Raw genomic sequence first — 26,260 nt, forward strand, 5'->3', positions numbered from 1 at the left:
AACCAAGAGTAAAACAAAGCAATATACTAAATAAAAAGCAAAACAGGAAACAGCCTCATAAATTGGTGATTTGAAAAATTGTAATTAATATAACATCATATGCAAATTATGCTTTTTAGAGCAATAATATTTATGATTTATGAACTGTGCTGTGACACTTTTTAATTTTAAAAAGCTAGTGCAGTGGTGCAAAAATCCTGACTTATGTATATCAGTGAAGAGCACCAGACTGACTCATGTAAACACAGGAAGAGACATTGCAATGAAGTCTGAGCTGAGCGCTTTAAAACACATTTGTTGTCGCTGCTCTCTACATCTATTAGTCCGGGTGTAGTCTTTAAAATGTATTAACAGGGGTAATAAACTTGGCTCCTCACTGCTTTCACATCTGGATGCATTTGAAAAACAGCGCAGGGATTAGGAGAGGGAGAAAAGGGCAGTGGGTCTTGCTGCTCTTTCTCTCTTGGAGCGGTAGCCGGGAACAAAAATATCTTCTTAATGTACAGTTGCAAGAAAATGTATGTGAACCCTTTGGGATTTCTTGGATTTCTGCATAAATTGGTCATAAAATGTGTTCTGATCTTCACCTAAGTCACAACAATAGACAATCATAGTCTGCTTAAACTAATATTGCACAAAAAATTATATGTTTTTCATGTTCAAATTGAACGAAATATGTAAACATTCACAGTGCAGGGTGGAAAAAGTATGTGAACCCCTAGGCCAGCCATCCCCAGATGGCGGCCCGCAGGCCACTTCTGGCCCGCCAGCAGGTGTCATCTGGCCTGCGACATTTGGGAAAAAAGATGGAAATTTTATTTATTTATTTTTTTTTATTTTTACCCTCTTTGGTGTTAAAAATATAAATTTTCACTAACTTATCATGATCTTTCTATAATTATAGCAAGGAAAGGTAGTAATACTCTGCAATAAATGAGTTAGATATGGTACGTTGGACTGTCTGTAGAGCAGGGAGGAGTGTCATAAAAAGACGCATGGCAGAGCGGCAGCAGCGCAACTTCATCACCTCAACTCTGCAAACATGCTGTCCAAAAAGAGGCTGATACAGACTGCATGATTTTTAAGAATGAAGGAGAAGGATTTATTGTCTAATTTAATATTGATTATTTTCTTGAAGATGAAGAACTTCGCCCCGTGCGCAGCTGCGCGGACTCTCATTGAGTCCAGCACTTCTCGCACCTCTTTCTGTATATTAGGCCTTAACGCTGTTTTTGCCTTGTAAAACTGAACTTCTATGCCTATGGGGGATTAAAACAGCTGCTCTCAGGATAGCAAACACTTTCCCTGCGTAACTGTCTGTCAGCTGCAAACGCAGCATATCTCACTTTGGTGATTCAATTTAATGTCAGCCTGATTTAATCCCTCATAAAGAATCTGTAATGCCAAACTAATATCAACTACATTTATTTACATACAATTCAATTTTATGTCAACAAGACGTGCAATTATGGTCTTGATCACTTACATTTAGACAGGACATAGTTTATAAATCCTACATGTATTTAACTCCAGGTCTTGTCAAAAATGGTAAAAAAAATTACTCTCATAACGATTAAAATAAATTGTTTATAACTAAAGATGTAATCTAACCTGGATGCAGGCTGTCCTATGACATGAGAGATTGGCATTTTTGGTCTTGGTGCAGAGCTCACATTATTACGCACGGAGATACGCCACTTCATGACGCACAGGGATGTCGGGGACTCAGAGAGAACAGACATGCAGAAGAACGACTGTTGTGGCTCAGACATGTGCTTATAAGTCAAGTTTTCGCTCAGTAGGTGAGGTCTCTGCTCTTTGAGCAGTAATAGCGCAGCAGTCAGGGAAACATCTCAGCAGGATCCTTCTCTCACTCTTTTTGTAGCATCCCTCCTGAATGAATGACCGTTGACTCTCGTACTGATGATTTTTGTGGTTTATTTTAACTTGACAAAGTCAAACAAACTGAGAAGTTACAAAAGCACAAAAATTCACTGCAAGAGCTTAATGCCTGCACAGGGGGTGCTAGCTTTTCACTTTCTACCATAGCTCTCTTTGTTTACGTTGCTCCCCTAACTTTTCTCACTGTAGTCAAGTTACCTTGTGTTACTGTAGACACTTCCTTTCTGGTGTTTTAAAGTAAAAGTCTGCTAATGTTAAACAGGAAGTAAAGTTACCTCAGCTTAAATCAATACAAAACTTACAAAATAAACCATCACAAAGGCGAAACGCTTAAGGCTCAACATTTACACTCACTTTCGTTACTTGCACTCTTTCTGGACTCTGCACTGATCCTAGGTCGGGTGAAATAATCTCAGTGGTCGGGTGAAATAATCCTAGTGTCAGATATTGTTGACAACAGGTTGCCATTTTAAAGCCATAAACAGTCATGCTGAATGAATGTTTATAATGAATATTCCAGTCTTCCATATTCCAGCGGGTCTTAAAAACATTAAAAATGTGTAAAAATTCCCACCTGATACAAGGACAGCATATTTATGACCGACCTGGTTAGATTACTTGCAAATAAATCCTCGGTCTAAAGTAGCTAATTAAGCCATACTCTGTGTGTGTGTATATATATATGAACATTAAAGAAATCATGTCTGGCCCTAGGCTTTCTGTCCTTGAAAAATTTTGGCCCCCAGGAAAAACTAATTGGGGAACCCTGCCCTAGGCTAATGACTTCTCCAAGAGCTAATTGGAGCCAGGAGTCAGCCAACCTGGAGTCCAATCGATGCAATGAGATTGGATGTGTTGGTTAAAGCTGCTCTGCCCTATAAAAAACACACACCAGTTTTGAGTTTGCTGTTCTCATGAAGCATTGCCTGGCACAAAAGAGCTCTGTGAAGACCTTCGATCAAGAATTGTTGACTTGCATGAAGCTGAAAAGGGTTGCAAAAGTATCTCTAAAAGTCTTGATGTTCACGTGTCCACGGTAAGACGGACTGTCTACAAATGGAGAAAGTTCAGCACTGTTGCTACTCTCCCTAGGCGTGGTCATCCTGTAAAGATGACTGCAAGAGCACAGCGCAGAATGCTCAATGAGGTGAGCATCCTAGAGTGTCAGCTAAAGACTCACAGAAATCTCTGGCACATGCTAACATTTGTGTTGACAAATCTACAATAAGTAAAACATTAAACAAGAATGGAGTTCATGGGAGAACACCGTGGAGGAAGCCACTGATGTCCAAAAAAGAAAACATTGCTGCATGTTTGAAGTTTGCAAAAGAGCACCTGGATGTTCCACAGCACTACTGGCAAACTATTCTGTGGACAGATGAAACCAAAATTGAGTTGTTTGGAAGGAACACACAACGCTATGTGTGGAGAAAAAAGGCACAGCACATTAACATCAAAACCTCATCCCAACTGTGAAATATGGTGGAGGGGCCATCATGGTTTGGGTCTGCTTTGCTACCTCAGGGCCTGGACGGATTGCTGTCATTGACAGAAGATGAATTCCCAAGTTTATCAAGACATTTTGCAGGAAAACTTAAGACCATCTGTCCGCCAACTGAAGCTCAACACAGGATGGGTGATGCAACAGGACAACGACCCAAAGCATAGAAGTAAATAAACAACAGAATGGCTTCAATAGAAGAAAATACACCTTCTGGAGTGGCCCAGTCAGAGTCCTGACCTCAACCTGATTGAGATGCTGTGGCATGACCTCAAGAGAGCAATTCACACGAGACATCCCAAGAATATTGCTGCACTGAAACAGTTCTGTAAAGAGGAATGGTCCAAAATTCCTCCTGACCATTGTGCGGGTCTGATCTGCAACTACAGGAAACATTTAGTTGAGGTTATTGCTGCCAAAGGAGGGTCAACCAGTCATTAGCCTAGGGGTTTACATACTTTTTCCACCCTGCACTGTGAATGTTTACATGTTTTGTTCAATAAAAACATGAAAAACATATAATTTTTGTGCGGTATTAGTTTAAGCAGACTGTGTTTGTCTATTGTTGTGACTTAGATGAAGGTCAGAACACATTTGATGACCAATTTATGCAGAAATCCCAGAAATCCCAAAGGGTTCACATACATTTTCTTGCAACTGTACATTAAGAAGATATTTTTGTTGTTTTTTAATATACTAGCTACTTCCTCTTCTTCGTTGTTGGTTTAATAGTAGCTTGAAAACACTTAACAGCGTTACTGCCACCAAGATTTGTGGGTAAATAAATGCATTTGTTTTCTTTTTCCTATCTTTTTTAAAGGGGACATATTTTAAGACAAGTTTATAATGTTTTCAGAGGTCCCCAAAACATGCCTGGGGAGAAATACCTCCAGTATAGGATTTTTTTTGTATGTCTTAAAAGCTCTCTGTTTCTGTGTCTGTGGCTTTAAATGTTAATGAGCTGTCTGACTCTGCCCCTCTCAGGGAATGGATGTGGCACCTGTGATGTTACAATGTTACAGACACTTTTATCCAAAGTTAAGGACCTGACTGGGATTCAAACATCGATCTCCCAGATCAAAATCAGCAGGTTAACCCACTGAGCTATCCAGCATCTCAGCTGACATCTGAGACGAAGATCAGCAAACCAGGGTGGAATTTTCTTCGAGTGGGGAGGGCCAACCAAAACTGGAGGCGGTGCTTACTCCTCCCTCATGAGTCATGAGGGGAAATTCAGAGAACGGCTTGTTTTAGCATACATTTTCTGAAAGGTAGAGAAAGAGGGGAGGGGAAGGGAATGGATTTTTCTGGTACTTGAGGGGATTGTGGACAGGCCAGGGGCATGTATTTTTTGTTAGAAAAGCCTGAAAAAGTGATTGTTGCATAATATGCCCTCTTCAATGGTTCTGATGTATTCATCATGGGACTACGTGAACCAAACCGTGACCCCCAAACCGTGATGGTTTGGGACAAATACAAAAACTGTTACACTCCTAATATTAATAGATCTTACATATGAACTCCTTAATAGTGGTTGGCTGATCCAAACCAGTGACCGATAATAATAAGTCATTGGTACTGATGCCAGTATATTTTGATTTATTTCTCATCTTCTGTCTGACTGAATGCTCTAAGCACTAATAAATAATAGTACTGTTTTGAAAGTTTTCCCTCTATTTTTCCTTTTTTGTGTGTTGTTTTTTTTGTTCCTGTTCTCTTAACACAAGTAGCATCCGTCTGTGTCTCCAGGCTAAAGTCAACAACCTGACATCTGCTGTTATTGTGATCCGGATCATGAGAGACTTGTGTAACCGTGTTCCTACTTGGACACCAATCTCTGGATGGGTGAGGAAACTGTTGGCGCATGTTTATACGACAGCATCTGGGCAGGGTTCATCAGTTAAAATTGTGGAACAATAAAACTCAGCAATGGAAAGTCCAGGCAATCATATCGCTTAACTTTTGATATCATTCAGTCCAGTTCATTAGAAACATTGAACAGGAGTTTTATGGACTGGAGTGTACTCTGATAATAAAATTGCTATAATTAAACTATCAATAAATGATTAAGTATGTTATTTTTTTTGCTGCTAGCAGGCTAAACAAACATATTGAAAGGGCCTAGTTAAGATAAAGGGGCTTAGTTTAAGAGAAAAGGGAGAAAGGGCATAACTAAACATTCCCCTATTTTTTTTTTTTGATAAGCTTATAAATTCTGAAAAAAATAACTTTTTATAATAGACTCAAAAATTGATTAGATTTAACACATTTTTCCATTTCTTTTCCTTTTCCACCACACACTTTCTCTCTAGGTATGAGAGAAATGGTATTTTAGAAATCTGAGCAGAAATTGCATCAGACAACCCCCGTGGCAGTTGAGGGAACTTATATGTCTACCTATCACTCAAACAACTTGATTGATCAATGACTGTGTCATTGATCATACTGGGCTTTAAGTTCATGAATTTTCTTTGTCTGTGGATCACATGCCAGTCATTATGATTGCTCAGACAACAGCCAACCTGCTTGAACCACGTTAAGTTTGGACAGCTTATATTTTTATTATAAATCTAATGTGAGACGGCGATGTAAAATAAATGTATCAAAGGAGATATGCAGCAGCAGACTTTTTCCTCTCTGTGTATGCGGTCTGCTGCAGACAGCACTCACGCTGCCTCAGCCATAACAGGTGGAGTGTTTTTATCCATGAACGATCTCATACGGCGGTTATATACAGATAAAGACATAGATGTAGTCAGCAAACTAAGGGGAAAGATGCGTCCTGCAGTAGCGTCTGTCTGAAATATATCCCCACAGCAGAGAGAGGAGAGGAAATCCTCTTTCCCTCAGCCACGAAACTTTAAGCCACTGCTGCTACTTATACCCCTTTCCCACTGGCCGAAAAACCCATTTAAACATGCTAACAATCGGCTCCTGTCGGCAGTGGGAAAGGCTCTAATCGGCATCCCGCGTCGACTGACCCTGCAATGGACACGGGTTTTTATCGGCTCACCTTCCATCGGCTCCAGTGGGAACGTCACACCCGGGTGAACGCGAGATGACTTTGGCATAATGTGCCTTCGTTTATATTAATACAAGTAATACGTTTATATTACTTGCCTGTTGTGATCTCATAGATCCTTTTTGTTGTTGCACAGAAACTTTATTCTGTCAGCTGCGTATTTAAGTTTCACGGCGCATATAAACACAAAAATGCCCATGTCATAAGGAACATATCCGCTGAGAATTTTTTCTTTCCCAAGGGCAGATTTAGCTCATTCAGTGAGTTAAAATTCATGAGTTAAAATCTCATGAGTTAGCTCATAAAGCGCCGTGCGTCCTGTCTGTGCGCAACTGGAAAGAGAGATCCTTTTCAAACGATATAATCTTTTAACCTTTCATTTATTTATTTATTGCATTATTTGCCTCTTGGAAATGATCACATCGATCCTCTTTTTTTGTTTGTTATTGCACAGAAACTTCAGCCCATCAGCTGCACATTAAAGCCTGATGCGCTGCTGCTGGAGGAGTAAAGGCAGAGGTTTCGCAGCACGGCAGCGCAGTTTAACGGCAGATAATAACACAAAAATGCTTTTCTGGCTCACTCTTGTCATAATTACAAGAGTGATATCTGCTGAAAGCTGTTATTTTTTTGTGAAAAAGACAGGCTTCTACAGCCTTGGATTTCTCACAGTTTATCACATGAAGCACTTCCTGCATAAAAACACAGCTGGAGAATGGGAGACTTTTCTAAAAGGTTGTTTCTATTTCCCCTTATCATATGTCTGCTCCTTGGAAATGACTGTATATTCTTTTTTTAAGTTTTCACCCTTAAATCTCAGTCTGAAAACTCTGCCGCCTCCTCCATCAGCTGTTCAGCCAGATGACACCTGATGGAGGACACAGGAGTTTGGCAGGCTGAAGTTTCTGTTTTAAATCATTAAAAAGATCAATGTTTGCCTAATATTTCCAAGAAGCAGATAGATGTGAAAAATTGAAATAGAAACATTGTTTAGAAAAGGTTCTCCTTCACTTTATTTGGCTGCGCTGATAAGTAGGAAGCGCTGGGCTTTACTTGATAATCCATGAGAAATTCAAGGCTTGTAGAAGCTGAATATGTCAGTAGAACATTAATTTTTCTCAGTGGATATCTTTGTTTTAGCAAGACTGAGCTAGAAAAGCATTTTAGTGTCTATGCGTGCCGTGAAATTTTGTTGCCGTGCTGCAATGGGCATATATATAGCCTTTCAAAACGAGATTTATATTTCCCTTTTGACATTTCTCTGCTTGTTGCGTTTTTCAACCCGCTCTCTACAACTTAACAGGCTGAATTGCTGGCGGCTCCATCAGATTGCTTCATTTGAGCTGCAATATTCAGTGCAGACTGCTACGACTCATTCTAGAACCGTCTCATTGCTGTTGCTAGTCTTTAACTGTGTTTCGGTGCGCTGATGATGATGTCTTCAACATGAGCTCCAATGTCAGCTTGATGCACCAGAGGGAAAAAAGCTTGAAGCATCCATTTAGACCGACGTTTTGACTTTCCATCAATCTGATTGGATCATCATCAACCAATCGATATATTGATATACATCGATGAATCTTTACACCCCTGCTTTCTAACTGAATGTGTTTCTTGCAAAGAAAATTCTGAATTTGTCTCCAAGTACTACAGATACATTGGGATTAAGTTGCTGTTAACATATGAAAAGACTGTGAACAAAGTGACTGAATTTTGGATTTAGACTTAAAAAATTTATTATTATTATTATTTTTTTTTTTTTACCACTTTTGGGGCTTTTTGGGCAGGGAATAATGTAGGGCTCAGTGATGCATATGAGTCCCAAAGAGAATAAGACGTTTAATCACCACAGTTCTGTGTGTCTGTGTCTTTCAAAGCAGCAGCCATAGTCCCTGCTCTGTGCGAGCATTGTTATGCTAAAATTCCGTTAAGTGTCCAACAATAGACACATTCATGGATGTAAAAGTTTGCTTCTCATTATCATGAAAAACTCGATAGATAGAAAATACATTTTTAGAAGCCTGAAGCGTTGAAATGCAGAAGAAAAATGAAACTGACACTTTTGACTCTAAACTATTTGCCTGTCATGCCATGAATGTGATTGTGGCACTGGTGGCTCAAACATAGAGCTGACAGGTACAGTATAGAAAAAAAACGAGCCCTCTCTTTAGGTTGTAGCAGTTTATGTACGGAAGAGGATTAGGGCCATTATTGAGAGAGAAAATAATTTTGGACAAGTCGAGATTAAAGTCGAAATGATGAGAATAAAGTTGAAATTTCGAGAATAAAGTCAAAATCACTAAAATAAAATTTGAAACACAATTTCGAGATTAAAGTTGAATGACGAGAAAAAAAGTTGAAATTTTGAGAATAAAGTTGAAACACAATTTTGAGATTAAAGTTGAATGACGAGAAGAAGTCGAAACTTGTTATTATTAACAGCAGATCATAGATGCTGTGTGTTTATGTGGCAAAGAGAGAATCTCTGTTGTTAAATCCAATAATGAGGTATAATTTTACATATTCTTTGATATGAGGCATTTTGTAGAGACAGTCACGGTTCTCGGTTATTGTCTTAAATACTCATACATCAAAACGGAGCACATCAGCGCTCGTGTCTCTCTTCCTCTTGTTCTCTGTCTTATCTTCTGTAGAGACACACAGGTGACAGACTCATCCTCGGTAGCCTAATGGGAGAGCGAAGGAAGATTGATCGCTCATTTATTGATCATAGACAAGTTGCCGCTAATGACAATGTTAAAAAAAGCAAAGAAGGAACACTTTGTTACGTGTTGTCAATTGGAAACTCTAGTTATGCCATGTACATGATGTAAGTTACATTTTTGTATGGAATTTAGAAATAAAAATCCCCATATGTTTTTATTGCTGCTTTCATGCAGTGCCTCCATGCGATCTCTTCAGATATGTCAGCAGATTTTTTTATATTGATGTTGTCTATCTCACCACAACAAACACTGATCAATAAAGGAGCAATCAATCTCCCTTCACTCTCCCATTAGGCTACTGAGGATGAGTCTGTCACCTGTGCGTCTCTACAGGTGATCAGACGAAGAGGAAGACGAGCACTATTCTTTCTCTCCTGAGTATTTAAGACAATAACAGAGAATCGTGCCTGTCTCTACAGTATGGCTTATGCCTCATATCAATGAAAATGTGAAATTATACCCTATTATTGGATTTAACAACAAAGAGATTCTCTCTCTCTTTGCCACATAAACACACAGCGTGTATGGTCCGCTGTTAGTAATAAAATTTAGACTTTTTTCCTGTCATTTTGACTTTAATCTCGAAATTGTGTTTCAACTTTATTCTCGAAATTTTGACTTTATTCTCGCCATTTGGACTTGAATCTCGACCTGCCCAAAAACAATTTCTCCATCAAAAATGGCCTTAATTCACTTCTGTGGTTGATACATTTGAGAGGGGATTGTCTTTTTTGAAATCCTTCTGGCCATGCATAGCCCAAAGTTCCTGTGATAAAATTCATTAAAGTTGGACCAGCCTGTTGTTACCATTTTTACCTTGATATTTGGTGTGATTTTTAATCCATAATTTTGTCTGTTTTCATTCTCCATGTAGCCTCTTGAACTCCTGGTAGAGAAGGCCATTGGTACATCTGAAAGACCAATGGGTGTTGGAGAGTCCTTGCGCAGGGTTTTGGAGTGTATTGCATCTGGAATTCTACTAGCAGGTGAATTTTTTTTTTTTTTTACCCAGGTAAACAACATTAATGCCTTTACCCTTGTATTATCAATAATTTGCCAATTTTACTGTATCCGTGTCAAGATGGCCCTGGAATTAAAGATCCATGTGAGAAGGAAGGAGTCAATGCTGCTGCTTGTCTGACTGTACAGCAATGTGAAGACATCACCCAGAGTGCTCAGGTGAGAACAGGTTGCTAATTCATAGAAGCACTTTAATATTAATGAAACGCCTGGAAAAGTATCTCATGTAAATAACTTTTGTAGTTTGCCTTGAGACTGTGCGCATTTGGACAGATGCACAAGGTTTTGGGAATGGACTACAAACCTATAAAGCCACGGAGATCAGCAGGCTTCAGCAGGAAAGATTTCACAGGTACCCGAAGATGTCCGTCCTCTCCCATTTTCTATGCAGTTCACTCTTGCAGTATTCTTAGCATTTTTTGTTGTGTCATTCAGACCAGTTACCACCTGCTGGACAGTTCAGCCTTCCGATGAAGCGACCTTACTCAGAGGTGGAAAAAGAAGAGAATGAGCCTCATTTAAACAGCAAACAGAGGAAATCTCTTAAGTTCCAGAAGCGCTTTCAGAGAAAATCATGTAAGTTATGAATTTCAGTGGCCTGGGTCCAAATCTGTTGCGATCAAATACTCTTAATCACTGAAAAGAGTACAGATTCTTCTTTTTTATGAGTTAAACAAATAAATAATTATTTTCATCACTGTTTACCAGTGGGTACACTTAAAAAAATGAAAAGAAAAAACTACTTAGCTCACACACCTGTGCATCCTGCTAAGAACATTGATTGATTTGTTTGTACTAGGGATGCCAATTTCTCAGTTTAATATTGAACTGTTTGATGTGATATCCATGGTTCAGCATGCGCTTGTGAATTGCAGTATTTTCAGTTTTGTGTATAACAAGCTTCCATACATTATATACACTATATTGCCAAAAGCATTCACTCACCCATCCAAATAATTGAAATCAGGTGTTCCAATCACTTCCATGGCCACAGGTGTATAAAATCAACTCAGCCAAGAAGTGGTAGGCCACGTAAAATTACAGAGCAGGGTCACTGGATGCTGAGGCACATAGTGCGCAGAGGTCGCCAACTTTCTGCAGAATCATTCGCTACAGACCTCCAAACTTCATGTGGCCTTCAGATTAGCTCAAGAACAGTGCATAGAGAGCTTCATGGAATGAGTTTCCATGGCCCAGCAGCTGCATCCAAGCCATACATCAACAAGTGCAATGCAAAGTGTTGGATGCAGTGGTGTAAAGCACGCCACCACTGGACTCTAGAGCAGTGGAGACGCGTTCTCTGGGGTGACGAATTGCGTTTCTCCATCTGGCAATCTGATGGACGAGTCTGGGTTAGGCGTTTGCCAGGAGAACGGTACTTGTCTGACTGCATTGTGCCAAGTGTAAAGTTTGGTGGAGGGGGGATTATGGTGTGGGGTTGTTTTTCAGGAGCTGGGCTTGGCCCCTTAGTTCCAGTGAAAAGAACTCTGAGTGCTTCTGCATACCAAGTCATTTTGGACAATTCCATGCTCCCAACTTTGTGGGAACAGTTTGGGGATGGCCCCTTCCTGTTCCAACATGACTGTGCACCAGTGCACAAAGCAAGGTTCATAGAGACATGGATGAGAGAGTTTGGTGTGAATGAACTTGACTGGCCTGCACAGAGTCCTGACCTCAACCTGAGAGAACATCTTTGGGATGAATTAGAGTGGAGACTGAGAGCCAGGCCTTCTTGTCCAACATCAGTGTGTGACCTCACAAATGTGCTTCTGGAAGAATGGTAAAAAAAAAATCCCATAAACACACTCCTAAACCTTGTGGAAAGCCTTCCCAGAGGAGTTGAAGCTGTTATAGCTGCAAAGGGTGGACTGATGTCATATTAAACCCTATGGATTAAGAGTGGGATGTCACTTAAGTTCATATGTGAGTCAATGCAGGTGAGAGAATACCTTTGGCAACATAGTGTATTTCCCTAAATTAAGCACTGTTTGTTTTGGCCTGCAAGTCCACGCACTGGGATGAACAACTTCATTACCACGAGTGAATAATCCATTCAGGATCTGAAATTAACAACAGCCAAGTGTCAGATATGGAGACATTTTCCCTTTTTGGTGAGGCAGGTTCAAGGGACAGTGCGCCAAATAGTGGGTAAATGTTTGTGCCCAAAAAGCTGCATATAAGAAAATGTTTTGATAGCATTTGGTGTAAATGCTACCGCTCTCCCCTGCTCTCCTGTTGTCTGCATGTTAGAACCTTGCAGGAGTGTGTTAGCACCCACAGAGGAACACCAGCCACCATTCACCAACACATAATTCAGGACGCTTGTAATTTAGGAATCTATGAAATGGTATCTTCATGATGTTACTGCCAATAAATCCCCAAGCAGAATTTCATTGAAATAAAAACAGTAATTAAATTCAGATGACCCAGATTTTGTTTCACAGCCTACAAAACCTTATTGAAAGAAATACAACTGTGCAAAGATAGTCAGGGAAACGGTCACAGCAGCATTTAGACCATCACATTTACATGTCAGTGACAACAGAGTAGCAGACACAGGGGTCACAAATGAGGAAAAAACAAAGAAACAATATAAATGCAATGCCAAAAAATGATTTTAAAAAAGAAGACAACACCTGAGACTTAAAGTGTGCACCGACTAGAAGTTGATCACCATTTGCACCATTCAGCAGCATGACAGCTAAAGGTACAAATGAGTTTGGAAATCTGTTAGTTTTTTTCTTGTAGGGGCAAGAAAGCACCATCCAGAGGGCACAAGAGAAACATCAGATGAGAGAATGTGGCCATGATGATCAATTCTTCCTTCCAGAGGGCAGAGTCAGCAAATTAAAGTTTTGCATGAGATGTTGGTTTTTCAAGGTGCTTAGACTCTGTCTAAAATGAAAAGTTTTCTGCCATCCACACCTTCCATTTTCCCCAACTTTGATAAGCAAACAGCAGTGGATCGAGTTTGCTAGAATTTAAGAAGAAGACCTTTTACCTTCACAATCGAGTTTTTCAGCTGTTCATTTTACATTTGATTTACCAGATGGTAAAAATTCATACTCAGGGTAGAGAACGTGAGAAGGATCAGACAAAAGTCCCTGTGCTTGCCAAACACCCTGAGTCAGCATAAAAAATACAGCCTTTGCTGTGAGAACACAAATTACCAACAAGTATTTTCTAGCTAAACAGGTCATCTGAATAAACATCTATATATCTGTAAGAGCTAACCTGGTTGATTTTGTTACCATGAATCATTTGTGGGGTATGATCACCAACTTAACATGGATTCAGCAGCATTTCCTCTGTTTTCTTAACATTTACGTTGAGATAGTAATCATCCCACCACTGAACAAAAGACTGCACATCATTAAAGTATGGTGAAGGGTCTTTGTCCTTGTCCAGGAGAGTGAGGATGGCAATTATCATCAGCAAATTTAAAAACACAATTTCCATGAAAGTTACTGGTGCAATCACTGTTAGAAAGAATAAAAAGGAGAGGTGAACTACCAGCGCCCACAGCCACAACATTTTGAATTCTGTTAGTAAAAAAATAGCTAAACCACTTAATGATGAAATGATTTACTGACAGCTGAATAAGTTTTTGGATCAGTAAATGAGGCTGTAGTGTGTTAAAAGCAGGAATAAAATCAAATAAAAGCCATGCATAGGCCTTTGGGTCTTCAAGGTGTTTTAGTCTAAGGTGGGTGATGCCATTAATGCTGTCATCTGTATGTCAACCTTGCCTGTAAGCAAACTGACAAGGATCAAGGTCAGAATTTATCTCAGATTTTAAAATGGACACAGTATATATCTGAAGGCATTTCATTACAACAGAAGTTAAAGCCACCAGTCTAAAATCATCATTTTCAGATGAACAAGGTTTCTTTGGGACAGGAATGATAATGGGGTTTTTTCAGAGGGAAGGGACTGAGTGTAAATCCAAACACTGCACCAAAACAGGGCACCAAGCTGGTGTTAGCTCTTCTGCAAATGTTTTTAAAAGAAAAGCAGAGATGTTGTCTGGACCTGCAGACTTCATTTTGCAAGCCTTGCTGAAAGGGACTTAATTTTCAGAGGTTTAACAATCAGCCTGGTGCAAGATTGCATGGCTGTAATGGACTGTACAACATCAGTACATTCCAAAGAAAAATCCAGTATTTCAAACCTAAAATGCTTTTTTCCATTTATCATCTGTTATAATGCTTTTGTTATAGCACAGGTTACATGTTGTTCATAAGTCCTCAATGTTTTATGTAATTTGTAATGAATGAGAGCCCCATAGACAAATTTGATACGTCGAGGCATATCAAGTTGAGTTTATGGGTGATGCTCATAAGCAGCTAACGCGTTGGTTCAAGGGGCAGAGAGAGCGTTTTTAAAAATGCTGTAAAATACCCTTTTCTGTATTTTTAGTAAAGTAATCATACATTTTTTAAATACTTTGTTTTTTCTGCTTTTGTTTTTGTTTCTGAATGTTCCTTTTCTCCAGTTTCTGATGACTTTAACATGAATGCCGTGATGCGTCTGAACCAGTACAGACCTGGCCTGGAGTATCGACTTACATCTCAGACCGGTCCAGTCCACGAGCCAGTTTTCACAATGGCTGTGGACTTGAATGGGAAAACCTATGAGTCAACAGGGCCTTCCAAACGAGCTGCCAAGCTTAATGTAGCCACAAAGGCAAGACTCTTTCTGTCTTCTTAAGTTTAAAAAGCTAGTTTCCTGAGTAATCTCCATGGCATCCTGTTTTGTAAACTTTATATTCTCAACACATGAGTCATAGGGGCATTGTTGCTTTCTTAGATTCATGTCTGCTTATGTTCCAAAATTATCATTCACAGGTCCTGCGGGATCTTGGTCTTCCAACAGGCACAGACACTAAATCAGAGCCCAGTGGCAACTTTGAAGCAACTCAGGAACCAGATAAAATGTCCTCCACAGTCTCTGCTACATCAGAAGACGTATGTACCTCAATTTCCTCTGGAGTGATTTACAGTGGCTTGCAAAAGTGTTCATACCCCTTTAACTTTACCACATTTATTCACGTTACAACCACAAACATAAATATATTTTATTGGGATTTTGCGTGATAGACGAACACAAAGTGATTAATTGTAAAATGGAAGGAAAATTATATATGGCTTTCAAATTGTTTTACAAATGAAAATCTGAAAAGTGGGGTGTGAAAAAGTATTCAACCCCCTGCAGTCTGATACCCATGAATAAAATCCAGTGCAACCAATTGCCTTCAGGAGTCACCTAATTAGTAAATAGACTCCACCTGTGTGTAATCTAATGTGTGTGTAAATACAGCTGTGCACTCCACTAATCTGGCCTTTATGGAAGAGTAGCAAAAAGAAAGCCATTGTTGAAAAAAGTCTTAAGAAGTCTCGTGTGCGGTTTGTCAAAAGCTGTGTGTGGGGACACCAAACGTGGAAGAAGGTGCTTTGGTCAGATGAGACCAAAATTGAACTTTTTGACTGAAACACAAGGCACTATGTGTGGCGGAAAACTACCACTACACATCACCCTGAACACCCATCCCCACTGTGAAACATAGGGGTGGCAGCATCATGCTGTGGGGATGCTTTTCTTCAGTTGGGACAGAGAAGCTGGTCAGAGTTGATGGCAAGATGGTTGGAGCCAGATACAGGGAAGAAAACCTGTTAAAATCCGCAAAAGACTTGAGACTACGGTGGAGGTTCAACCTGCAGCAGGACAACTGTAAACATACAGCCAGAGCTACAATGGAATGGTTTAGATAGAAGCATATTCATGTGTTAGAATGGCCCAGTCAGCGTCCAGACCTAAATCCCATTGAGAATCTGTGGCAAGACTTTAAGATTGCTGTTCACAGACATTCTCCATCAAATCTGACTGAGTTTGAGCTATTTTGTAAAGAGGAATGGGGAAAAATTTTAGTCTCTAGATGTGCAAAGATCGTAGAGACATACACCAAAAGACTTGCAGCTGTAATTGCAGTGAAAGGTGGCTCGACAAAGTATTGACTCCATGGGGCTGAATACTTTTGCACACTACACTTTTCAGATTTTTATTTGTAAAAAATGTTGAAAGCCATGTCTAATTTTCCTTTCACTCCACAATTATGCACCACTTTATGTTGTTTTATTACATGAAATCGCAATAAAATATATTTATGTTTGTGGTTGTAACGTGAAGAAATGTGGAAAGTTCAAGGGGTATGAACACTTACGCAGGCCATTAATATCTTGTTTTTTTTGGGCACCAGTTGGTCTAGTACAGGGGTTGGAGCCGCATGCGGCTCTTTTTCCCTCCCAAGTGGCTCTCTGCAGCTGTGCCAAATTTGAAATAAAGGAACTTTTTTTTTTTTTTAACATTAGACAAATATTTTTGTAATGCTGTAAAGTTTTGTATATTTTATCCAAAAAAAGTAGCTATTTCATCCAATTCTAAATTTATTTTTAAAAATAGACCTATTTTATCAATTTAAATATGCATCATATCCTGCCTCTATGGAGCAGCACATACTGGCGATTTCCTGTCTTGTCACAAATGATACCTGAGGCAGGAGTTTTGCTCATCACGCAAGTTAAGTTTAAATTTCTGAAATCTTGTTTAGCACAGCAAGAGGGAATGTCAGAATGTGAAAACCGACGATCAACTTTGCTAAGATTCATATTCAGCCAGTCCGCCCATCAGATTGAATTAGTGTCACTGGAGAGTGTGAACGTTGATAATGTTAATAACAGTGTGAAAAACTAAGACAAGTTCACACTTAACAGCATCAGTCAGGTCAAGAAAGAGAGAAAAGAGGCCAAGGGATCAGTAGAGGGCTGTTTGAGCAAAATAAACAGGTAAGCTCACGTTTTATTGTCATTCTCTCTGCTGCTGTTAAGTCTACTAATATTAAGGCTTGAAAGCTTTAAAAACACCTGTAAAGCAGTCCTAACATTAGCTCTACTCAGTAGAGTATAAGGGATAAGTATTTTAGGTTCTTGATCAGAGGATTAATTAACATGAGCCTTAAACATCCATTGTGCTGCTGTAAACAGAGTGGGCAGGGTCCGATCTTGACCAAAAATGGCAAAAACCCTGTGATGGAGCTGAATGAGAAGCGCCGCAGTCTGAAGTATGAGCTGTCTGCAGAGACGGGAGGATCTCATGAGAAATGTTTTGTCATGGAGGTCAGTCAGCAGCGTTGTTTGCAAAATACAAGAAACAACAATCAAAGCATAATTTCATTTAAAGTTTACCTCTTTACCATTAAATAAGAATTTACTCTCCAATATAATATAGATGTCCATTTTAAAGTTGTAAAAAAATATTTGTTATATTTTCTGTCTATCAGGTGGAGGTTGATGGACAGAAGTTCAAAGGGAGAGGCTCTAATAAGAAAGAGGCAAAGGCTTACGCTGCTTTGGCTGCTTTGGAGAAGCTTTTCCCTGAGGAAGATGGAGGGTCAAACCCCAACAGAAACCCTCAAAAGAAGAAGGTCACCTACACCGACATGGTAACTCATTTTGTATAAGATGTATGATTTATTCAGTCAATACTGATTACCTTGAAGGTCAAAGTTAGTTGGGTGACATTTCCATAAGAATAAAAATCTGATTTGGGTAGCCGTGGGGGTTAGTCTATAGGGGCTTGTGTTAGGAACCAGAGAGTTGCTGATTTAAGTTCTGTCCATGTGATGCCCATTGTGAGACTGGTTGCTGGAGAGGGGCCAGTTTACTTCCTAAGTACTGCAGAGGAGCAGTTGAGCAGCAAGCATCAAGCCTTCAACAGCTCACCATTTGTGTGCAGTTGATATCTCTTCATTAATGCATGTCCATAGGATCCTCTTGTTCATGTGCATATTCCTGGCCTTTGTGTGTGTTATGTAAAAAAGAAGAAAAAAAAAAAAATTCTCCTTCTCAGATGAAATTAGGCACTTTTTGGCTGTTGAAAGTAACGTGGCTTTTAATGAATTCATCAGATGCTCTTTCACCTCCTTGCTGTTATATTTTTTTGTTTTAAAGCACATTCCAGGCTTCGGGACTATCCGTGGTATTCCATCAGACTCTGGGTCCCGTGGCTGGGGTCCCAACAGAGGTCGAGGAAGGGGCCGAGGCAAACCATTTCCTCCAGGACCCAGCTATAACAAGAGTAAGGAATTTCACAGGCTCTCAAGATGTTAAGCTAAAATTTTATAGACACAGAATCCTTCAAACACTTGTGCAGAAAATAAATCTCAAATATTCATGTTTTTCTTTTATTTTAAAAGCCAACTACAGTTATGAGAGCAACACTGGCACAGGCTATCGTAAGTTTGCACTTAAACTGTAGTGGTGTTGTGTGCTTGTGTATGTTTATTGTAGTGAATATTCCTATTTGTGCGGGATCAGAATTACCTAGGGGACTTCTGATTTGTAATAATAGCAGAGGATGTCTGTTTGTATAATCCTGTGTGAATAGGCCGTGGTCTGTAATTTGTAAAGTAAGAATTCCAAAAATCCAAACCTGCCATATTTCAACACACACAAAGTTGGACTGATAATAGTTATAAATCAATCAAGTAATCAGTATCACAAATTATCACTGATATTTTTTTGATGATCTGTGTGTCTTTTGCACCTTTTTCTAGTCAAAAAAGAGGCTATGTTGTTCAAAATTTTAACACTTAAAGGTTATTAATAGTGCACTTCTTATGATTTATTTTCAGGGTTTGTTCCAATTTGTTCACAAATTTGCTGAATTTACTGCCTTTAAATTCTACTGTCCATAGGTACCCTCCCCATCAGCCTTCTACCACTTCTCTTTACCTCTGCCTCATCTTATGTCAATATCATTTAGCTATCGTCTTAATAGATGACACAACTTGTGATGTGATATGTGTTGCTCAATATTCTCATTCACTGCTACGTGAATGAGAATTATTGTTGATACATATCGATCCAGAATGAATCAAGTGCAATGGTTGATGTCAACATCAGCTGCAATAAAGTATTAGAGCAATGCCTGGGAAAGTTAGTATTTAACATAAAACATCTCACCTCTCTCATTCATTAACACAAGGGATGCAACAGTTTCTCTCCTTTTATTCCTCCACACACGCACACCTACAGCTGACTGACACTATACCTCAGTACGCAAGCTCAAGACAGAGCAATGAGGGATAATTAACTAGTTTATTGTGGTGGGCAGGCTAGCGATTCAAGAAATGTGAAATAGAAATATTTTACGTATGTGCATGTGTATATTTATGTGTCGGTGTTACTAATAGGCTACACACGTGCACATGATGTCTTTTGGAAACTCTGGTTAAGGTCATGTGCAGGCTACATAAAGGCAGTTTCACCATTGCATGAGGTTCAGTAACATTGTATTTTGGTGTGGGATTTAAAACATCAATGTCCAGCACACTCTTTATTGATTGTCATGCAGCACCTAACTGTTTTCATTTTTAATGTGTGTAAATTTAGAGTATATTACAAACTTGACGTATCTAGTGCGAATGTGCCACACCACTGACAATGGGGGTACTTTCCAAAATATCAGAGGTCCCCAGGTAGAAGTAGTCCTTTGCAAGTAGTGGTATGTATGCATAGGAATAAGCTTTTCTTACTTGGTAAGATTGGTGTTCATTTTAGTCTGTGCCTAGCATGCATTTTTTACTTATGAGGAAATGTTAAACACTTTCATATTCAAACAATTATACAAAGTAGTGATAACGCTTTTGTTTCATCCATCTATTAGATAAACTGTATGGTAATAATGCAGCCAAAGGCGGTGGCTCAGAAGGATCAGGCTATGGTACCTTTTACCCTGAGAGCAGTATGTACTCCTGCGCACCTGTCTCCAACTCAGACTCCAATGCCTCGAAGGGACAAAGCTATCAGTCAATGCCCCCTCCCGCTGACCAGGAGAGCCCCTACAGCTATGGGTATGGAGATGAAAAAAAGAAGATGCTAACCCAAGGCCAGAATGAAGGACAAGGAGCAAACTACTGTATGTACAGCACAGCTTACCCTAGCTCAGTGACTGGTGGCCAAGTGTACAATAACTACGGTGAGTGATAACAAAGCAAATTAGAATTAGACAAAGTGGGTAAAATACCTCAGATGAATCTAATAAAGCTGTCTGTCATTCCACAGGCTGGGGAAACCAGTCATCCTGGGGAAAGGGTCAAGGTATGGACCAGGGCTATGGAGGACAAAACGAGGGCTTATACTCGGGATATGGCAACATGCATTATTAATCAGCACATTTACTATTTCTCACCCTAACTATGCCATTTTTTAACCTGGACTTAGTTCACCCTTGGTTTTAACCTGGGGTTTACCACCTCCTGAATGACATAAGAAAACCCACTTGTACTGTCTATAAAACTGGAAATGTGTTATTTTTGGTTTTGTTTTCACCTTAATAGTTGAAACAAATGAAGGTGATGGATTTAGGCTTATCATTTCATTGAAGTCTGCCATTTTTTCTTTTACTTGCAGTATCCATCAAGTTGTTCATGTAAACATGGATGTTAAAAAGAGAAAAAAAAAACTGTTGTTACATCCTGTTGCCGGTGGTTGTTTCTTTTTAATGTAGTGTACTGGTTCTGAAATAGTATGTTTAGTTTTTTGTTGTTTTTTTAAATCTGCTTTTAGATTTGAGCCTGAGATTTATTAACTGTTACAATCAATTCATGAATCTTTCTTGTTAAATAAAATACTACTGAATGTTTCAGACCACCTTTTTTAATTCTCAGCAGTTGCTAGGGTGGAGGTTTAAGGGCTTAATTTTTTAGACACTGCCATAAATAAAGCTCTGATACTGATTGTAATTGTTCAGGTCAAAGTTAAGCTAATATGTTTTTTTGATCATGACATTTGTCCCCAAAGCAAACCAGGTCAACTTGAACTTCCCTTAAAAGAATATTCCTCAAGTCTGTGTTAGGTGGAAAATTTAGCAACAGTCACAAGTGCTGCAAGTGGCGCCTGTAATGCACACAGATGCTATCAGCATGGTTAGCATACACATGCAGCATGCATGGTCGGTGTACAACTATGTAGCTAGCAAACAAGATAATCCTCACAACTCCTGTAAGAAAACTCTGACACTGTGACCACAGAGTTTTATGAGTATGCAGAATTAAATGTAATTGAATAATACAATGAAAATGAATACAGTGCAATTAATTGTAAAAATTCTGTTGTCCAGACATTGCTCTACCTGGTAGTTTAACTGCCCCACAATCTGTAATTTGCAAACCAGAAATGTTTGCAAAAATTCAAAGATATGCTGTATTTTACTTCATAAAATTGACATTATTGCCTTATGTGTTGGCTTTGAAAGTTACAGCTATACTTAAACAGGTCTGTCCATGTAGCTAAAAGGGGATGGGGGCTAAGGGGGGGTGTCTTTCCTGTTTTCTGTTCAAATGAAAGAAGACAGAGAAAAAGGGGGTTGATTTTGATAAAGCATTGGGAAATTAATTTTAAGTAATCATACAGTATAACTGTACCATTGAAATTTGTTTAAGTCTTGTAACACTAAAGAAATCAACTCAAAAGACTGCTTCTCTTGCCCCCAATTCATATATAAAGATGAACCACAAGAATCATAAACATAAAAAAAAGAAAACTATGATTAACACACAAATGGAAAAAGTTAAGTCTGGACAAACGCTATAATAACCGTTCCAGTCACATGGGGCCCAGATGACCCTTTAGTCTCAAGAATGAGACAGGGTGTGAGCAATGTTCATGCCCCTGCAGCGTGTCCTGGGCTGGTCCTGCTGCCTTCTCCTTTGGGAATGCTGATAAAAGGCAGGGAGGAAGAGCGGTGAGGACTGAGAGTGTCCTATCAGGTCATCCTGAGCACACCTCACCATTTATCTGCTGTGAGTGTTTTTATCATCAAACACTAACATGTTTATCTCTGCATTCTGGAAACTGTTCTTGACAAGTTGTACTTATTTGTTTGGCAGCAAAGTTTTCTTGATGGGAGGGGACTGAAGTTTTGGATACTGTTCTTTTTGTGTCTCTACTGAGGTTGTTGACGGTCATTTTGATCTGTGTGTTAACATAGTTTATTATTCAAAAAGAAGCAGAGATGTAGAGTTTTTCTTAGAAATGAAATTGCACCTTCAACCCTACCAGCTTTATCAATTGGCCTACTCTGATTAGCTTCTATTGGCTCCAGCTGGGTGAGCATCAAGCTGTAGCCAATCACAAGTCAGCTGAAGGCATAAAAACAAGAGAGCATGATATTTGGTGAAGCAGGAAGGAGAGAGGAAGCATAGGCTCACATGGTAAGCTGCAACAGTGGTTTGTTTCAAGTTCCTCTTCTTTTTTTTTTTTTTTTTCCTTTGTGCGCTTGTGTGTGCAGACTTTAGTTTTGGTTATGACTAAACGGCTTCTCTATTTGGGGGAAGTTTTGCTTCTGCTGCTAACACTTGTGATATGATTGCTTTTCTCTTACGTTCAAAGATGGCATTTGCACTGGTTTCCATCTTAATTGCTGCCATTCCTGTGGCCTACTGCTATCCTACTGCGTTCCAACAGCTGGAGGGGACTGGTAGTAAGTACTGAGCACTTTAATGATCATCAACATTTTGTATTCTTTGCTTCCATGGTTCTTAACTCCTAATTTTGAAATTTGTATTGTTCCAGCAAACAGAACATCTATTAAGTTCTTGGCTGTAGGAGACTGGGGTGGAGTGCCTTATCCCCCCTATATCACTGCTGTGCAGAAGGCTACTGCTCGAGAAATGAGCAAGGTAGCAGAGCAGATGGGAGCTGACTTTGTTCTGGCCCTTGGTGATAATTTCTACTTCAAAGGTGTGGACAGTGTGGACTCTCCTCGTTTTAAGGTCAGTTTAGTAAATCTGATTTCAGAATGGACTTCATGTTATGACATTAAACACTAGGTTTTTCTTAATCTTATCAGGACACGTTTGAGTCTGTGTACACTGCAAAGTCTCTAAAAGTACCCTGGTATGTGCTTGCTGGAAATCATGACCATGCAGGAAATGTCAAAGCCCAGATCGAATACAGCCAAAAATCTGACCGATGGTAAAAGGCAAATCATACTTCCTGAAATGGTAGATCTCTCAATCATCTTAACTCTAAACTTGTAGAAATTGACAACTGATCAAATCTTTACATTCTCTAGGAAATTTCCCTCTTACTACTATGAGCTGAACTTCCGCATCCCCAACACGGGGAAAACTTTGACAATCTTCATGCTCGACACCATACTGCTGTGCGGAAACTCTGATGACTTCTTGGACGAGAAGCCAAGGGGGCCCCTGAGTGCAATTGATGCAAACCGTCAGCTGGTGTGGCTGCAGGAGAGGCTGGCAGTGAACAAGGCAGACTTCTTATTATTGGCTGGTCACTATCCTGTGTGGTCTGTGTCTGAACACGGCCCCACACAGTGCCTCCTTCAAAGGCTTCAGCCTCTTCTCATCAAATACAAGGCCACTGCTTACCTCTGTGGTCATGACCACAATCTGCAGGTAAGTTCATGCAGAAGTAGGCAGATTTCTTGAAAGTAACCTGCAATGCCACAATACCAATTCCATCTTGTCTCCTACAGTACATCGAAGAGTCGGACGTGGGCTATGTAGTGAGTGGTGCTGGAAACTTCCTAGATCCTGATGTCCGTCACTGGAACCATGTTCCCAAAGGTTCTGTCAAGTTCTTTACAGGGCAAGCTTCAACACTTGGAGGCTTTGTTCATGCAGAAGTCACAAAGAACCACCTGATCCTGACCTACTACCAGGCCAAAGGCACTTCTCTCTATCGCACCGTCCTCTCCCAAAGGAACTTTGAGTAAAAAAAAAAACTGCTGTTAACCTGATTTTTAAACTTTGGCATTAATGTTTCAAATCTATTGATGCATGTTTTTAAGGAGAATCAACTAATTTTACATGGAAGCCTATTGTATGAAAGAATAAATGTGGTTTGTAAACTGAGTCTTGTGACCTGTGGTGAGACTAACCGTCTGAAATGTGGTTTCCAGAAGTGTGGCAGATGTCAATGTAAACAGAAAAAGGGATAGGGAACAGATTCAGTGCAAAAAGGGCATTAACTCTGTACTTGTGTTGGGCCACAAAAAAGCAATGTATCGAGCAGCATAATTGTGTTCAAAAAGTAAAATTTTGAAATTGCCCTGACACAAGTCAAAACAAATGGGACTCCTGACACTGCTCTGTTCGTCACAGAGAGCCACCTGGCCTGCCAGCAGAGGATTAGGTTGAATGACAGCAGATTGGCAGTGACTGCAACCAGGATAAACTTGGCCAACCAATGACTATTAACCTGGGGGTTAGCAAGAGACCCAGGGCAGAAGGGTTTCTAATTTTACTCCTTCCTCATGTTGACATGCTATATTATTGAGCTGTATTGTTTGTCAGGCAGGGGTTTTTGTCTCACCTTTTCATTCTGCATAAGACCACTGCACACTGGTAAATACTTTTGTATGCATGCAAGGACATTCTACAGTTTACTATAGTATTTTATTTAACTTATATGTAACCAGGAAAAACCTCATTGAGATTTAACTCATTAGAATGTTTTGTTACGTTGTTCTTTTCCCATTTATCCTTTTTATGCTAGATTTATCCACTGTCACTAAGTACAGTCTGTTGGTGTCATGCATTGTAAGAGGCAGAGCTGGACTAACAACTGAGTCAGTGCCAATAAGAAATCGGTCGAGGATAATCTGACACCTGAGGATAAAGAACAGTTAAGGATCACTTAACCTCAGTGACGTGTCTCACTGGACACCGAATTAAGCCTCACTGAGTTGCACATCAGGGCACAGACTGATGACTAGACACTATGTACATTTACGGTAGAATGCATGCAAGTTCAACAATTCCTCACCGGCAGAAGTCCTCATGGTTCCCTAAAGGCCTTTGTAGCACCCAGCAGCTAACATGTAGACCTTCAGTCATAAGAGTTCCAAAACTACTTCATCTAATCACAGTTTAGAATTACTGGTTAACATTAACATTGACCAGTATAGCAACAAGCTCTCATGAGACTCTAACCCAGACGAATGCTGTAATGATATCTCTTTGAGCAGTTTTATGGACTGTAGGTAGATTATGTTGATGTGTTGCTACCTGTCTGATGTTTTGTGAAGTCGGACAATGTGGACCAAGTAACCTTGACAAAGTCATTTTTAAAATCTATGCATTCATTTAAATGTGTCATGCCTGCAAAGCACAAGCACTGTTGAATCCTGAGCTTTGATCTGATTTGCCATCACAACCAGAATACAGGATATTTCACATCACTCTGGAAGAGGAACTTCAGCAGAATGACTTAAATATTGCATTCATTTTTCTCTGACAGCTGGAGAGACAAAGGAAATAAAGGGAAGAGAGAGGAGCAGATGAGCTGTAACAACAGGCATGGCCTGGTTAACAAACCAGCCTATTTATAAACAAATGCTCAAAGAAGTAGCTGCATACCATTTCAGAAGTTGCCTGGCTGGTAAACCTGCTCAAGCTAGATTTCTCTCTCTTGTAGCTAGTGATCCACCAGGGGTCTGAGTTCTAACTTCCTCACAGTTCATCCTTGAGTTCTTATGGCTCCAACTTAAACCCTAACCCCTCTGCACCCTGCTATTACAGACACATGTGTCATCACAGCAACTCCCACAGTGTCAAAGTGGAGCTAAGGACACAAAGATCCCCTGCCAAGTAAAATAGGATTAGCAAGCCTTTAACCATCCCTCTAGTCAAACTTTAAAAGTAATTTTTGTGCTGGCATTGCAATAGACACTTAGACATTTTCCCAATATGAACAGATGTTGATTTCAAAAAGAAAACCAATTTAACGACAGAAAAACAGTTGGCACAGAAGAAATCCATGGAGTGAAATAAACTTTTTAAAAAGGTCGGGAAAACATAAACAAACCCTTTAATTGAAACTAACTTCAAATATTAGTAGAATGAAATGGATTTATTTAGTGAGTAGTGAGTGTTTGCAGCTTGGTCTTGGTGATCCAAGATTTGACAGGCAACCTGATACGCTTCCTCTCCATCTGAGACATACTCCCTCTGATTATGTTATGTTTTCCAGCTGCTCTGACCACTTCTGGCCAGGGAGAACA

General features: G+C 39.7%; 2 protein-coding genes across 3 annotated transcripts in view; both read left to right on the top strand.

Moving 5' to 3' along the window:
* LOC121508090 (interleukin enhancer-binding factor 3-like) overlaps positions 1–20,875 on the top strand; it is a 29,031-nt gene extending 8,156 nt beyond the window's left edge. Inside the window, exons 8-20 of one of the 2 annotated variants that reach the window (XM_041784603.1) lie at positions 5,153–5,248; positions 10,026–10,137; positions 10,233–10,330; positions 10,415–10,523; positions 10,607–10,747; positions 14,667–14,857; positions 15,019–15,138; positions 17,212–17,343; positions 17,508–17,669; positions 18,178–18,304; positions 18,423–18,461; positions 19,895–20,206; positions 20,293–20,875. In XM_041784603.1, coding sequence (XP_041640537.1) covers positions 5,153–5,248; positions 10,026–10,137; positions 10,233–10,330; positions 10,415–10,523; positions 10,607–10,747; positions 14,667–14,857; positions 15,019–15,138; positions 17,212–17,343; positions 17,508–17,669; positions 18,178–18,304; positions 18,423–18,461; positions 19,895–20,206; positions 20,293–20,396 — 1,743 coding nt within the window. In that variant the 3' untranslated portion in view covers positions 20,397–20,875. The remainder of the gene's footprint in view (positions 1–5,152; positions 5,249–10,025; positions 10,138–10,232; positions 10,331–10,414; positions 10,524–10,606; positions 10,748–14,666; positions 14,858–15,018; positions 15,139–17,211; positions 17,344–17,507; positions 17,670–18,177; positions 18,305–18,422; positions 18,462–19,894; positions 20,207–20,292) is intronic. The other variant, XM_041784604.1, reaches the window with a different exon arrangement.
* Positions 20,876–22,341: 1,466 nt separating this feature from the next.
* Positions 22,342–24,110, top strand: acp5a (acid phosphatase 5a, tartrate resistant). The gene is made up of 6 exons (XM_041784232.1): positions 22,342–22,442; positions 22,621–22,711; positions 22,804–23,003; positions 23,081–23,205; positions 23,306–23,651; positions 23,732–24,110. Exons 1-6 carry the CDS (start codon positions 22,440–22,442, stop codon positions 23,969–23,971), a joined length of 1,005 nt encoding a protein of 334 aa, XP_041640166.1. The 5' UTR covers positions 22,342–22,439; the 3' UTR covers positions 23,972–24,110.
* Positions 24,111–26,260: the final 2,150 nt, after the last annotated feature.

Source organism: Cheilinus undulatus, linkage group 4 (assembly GCF_018320785.1).
Source record: "Cheilinus undulatus linkage group 4, ASM1832078v1, whole genome shotgun sequence".
In the NCBI taxonomy this organism is placed as follows: domain Eukaryota; kingdom Metazoa; phylum Chordata; class Actinopteri; order Labriformes; family Labridae; genus Cheilinus; species Cheilinus undulatus.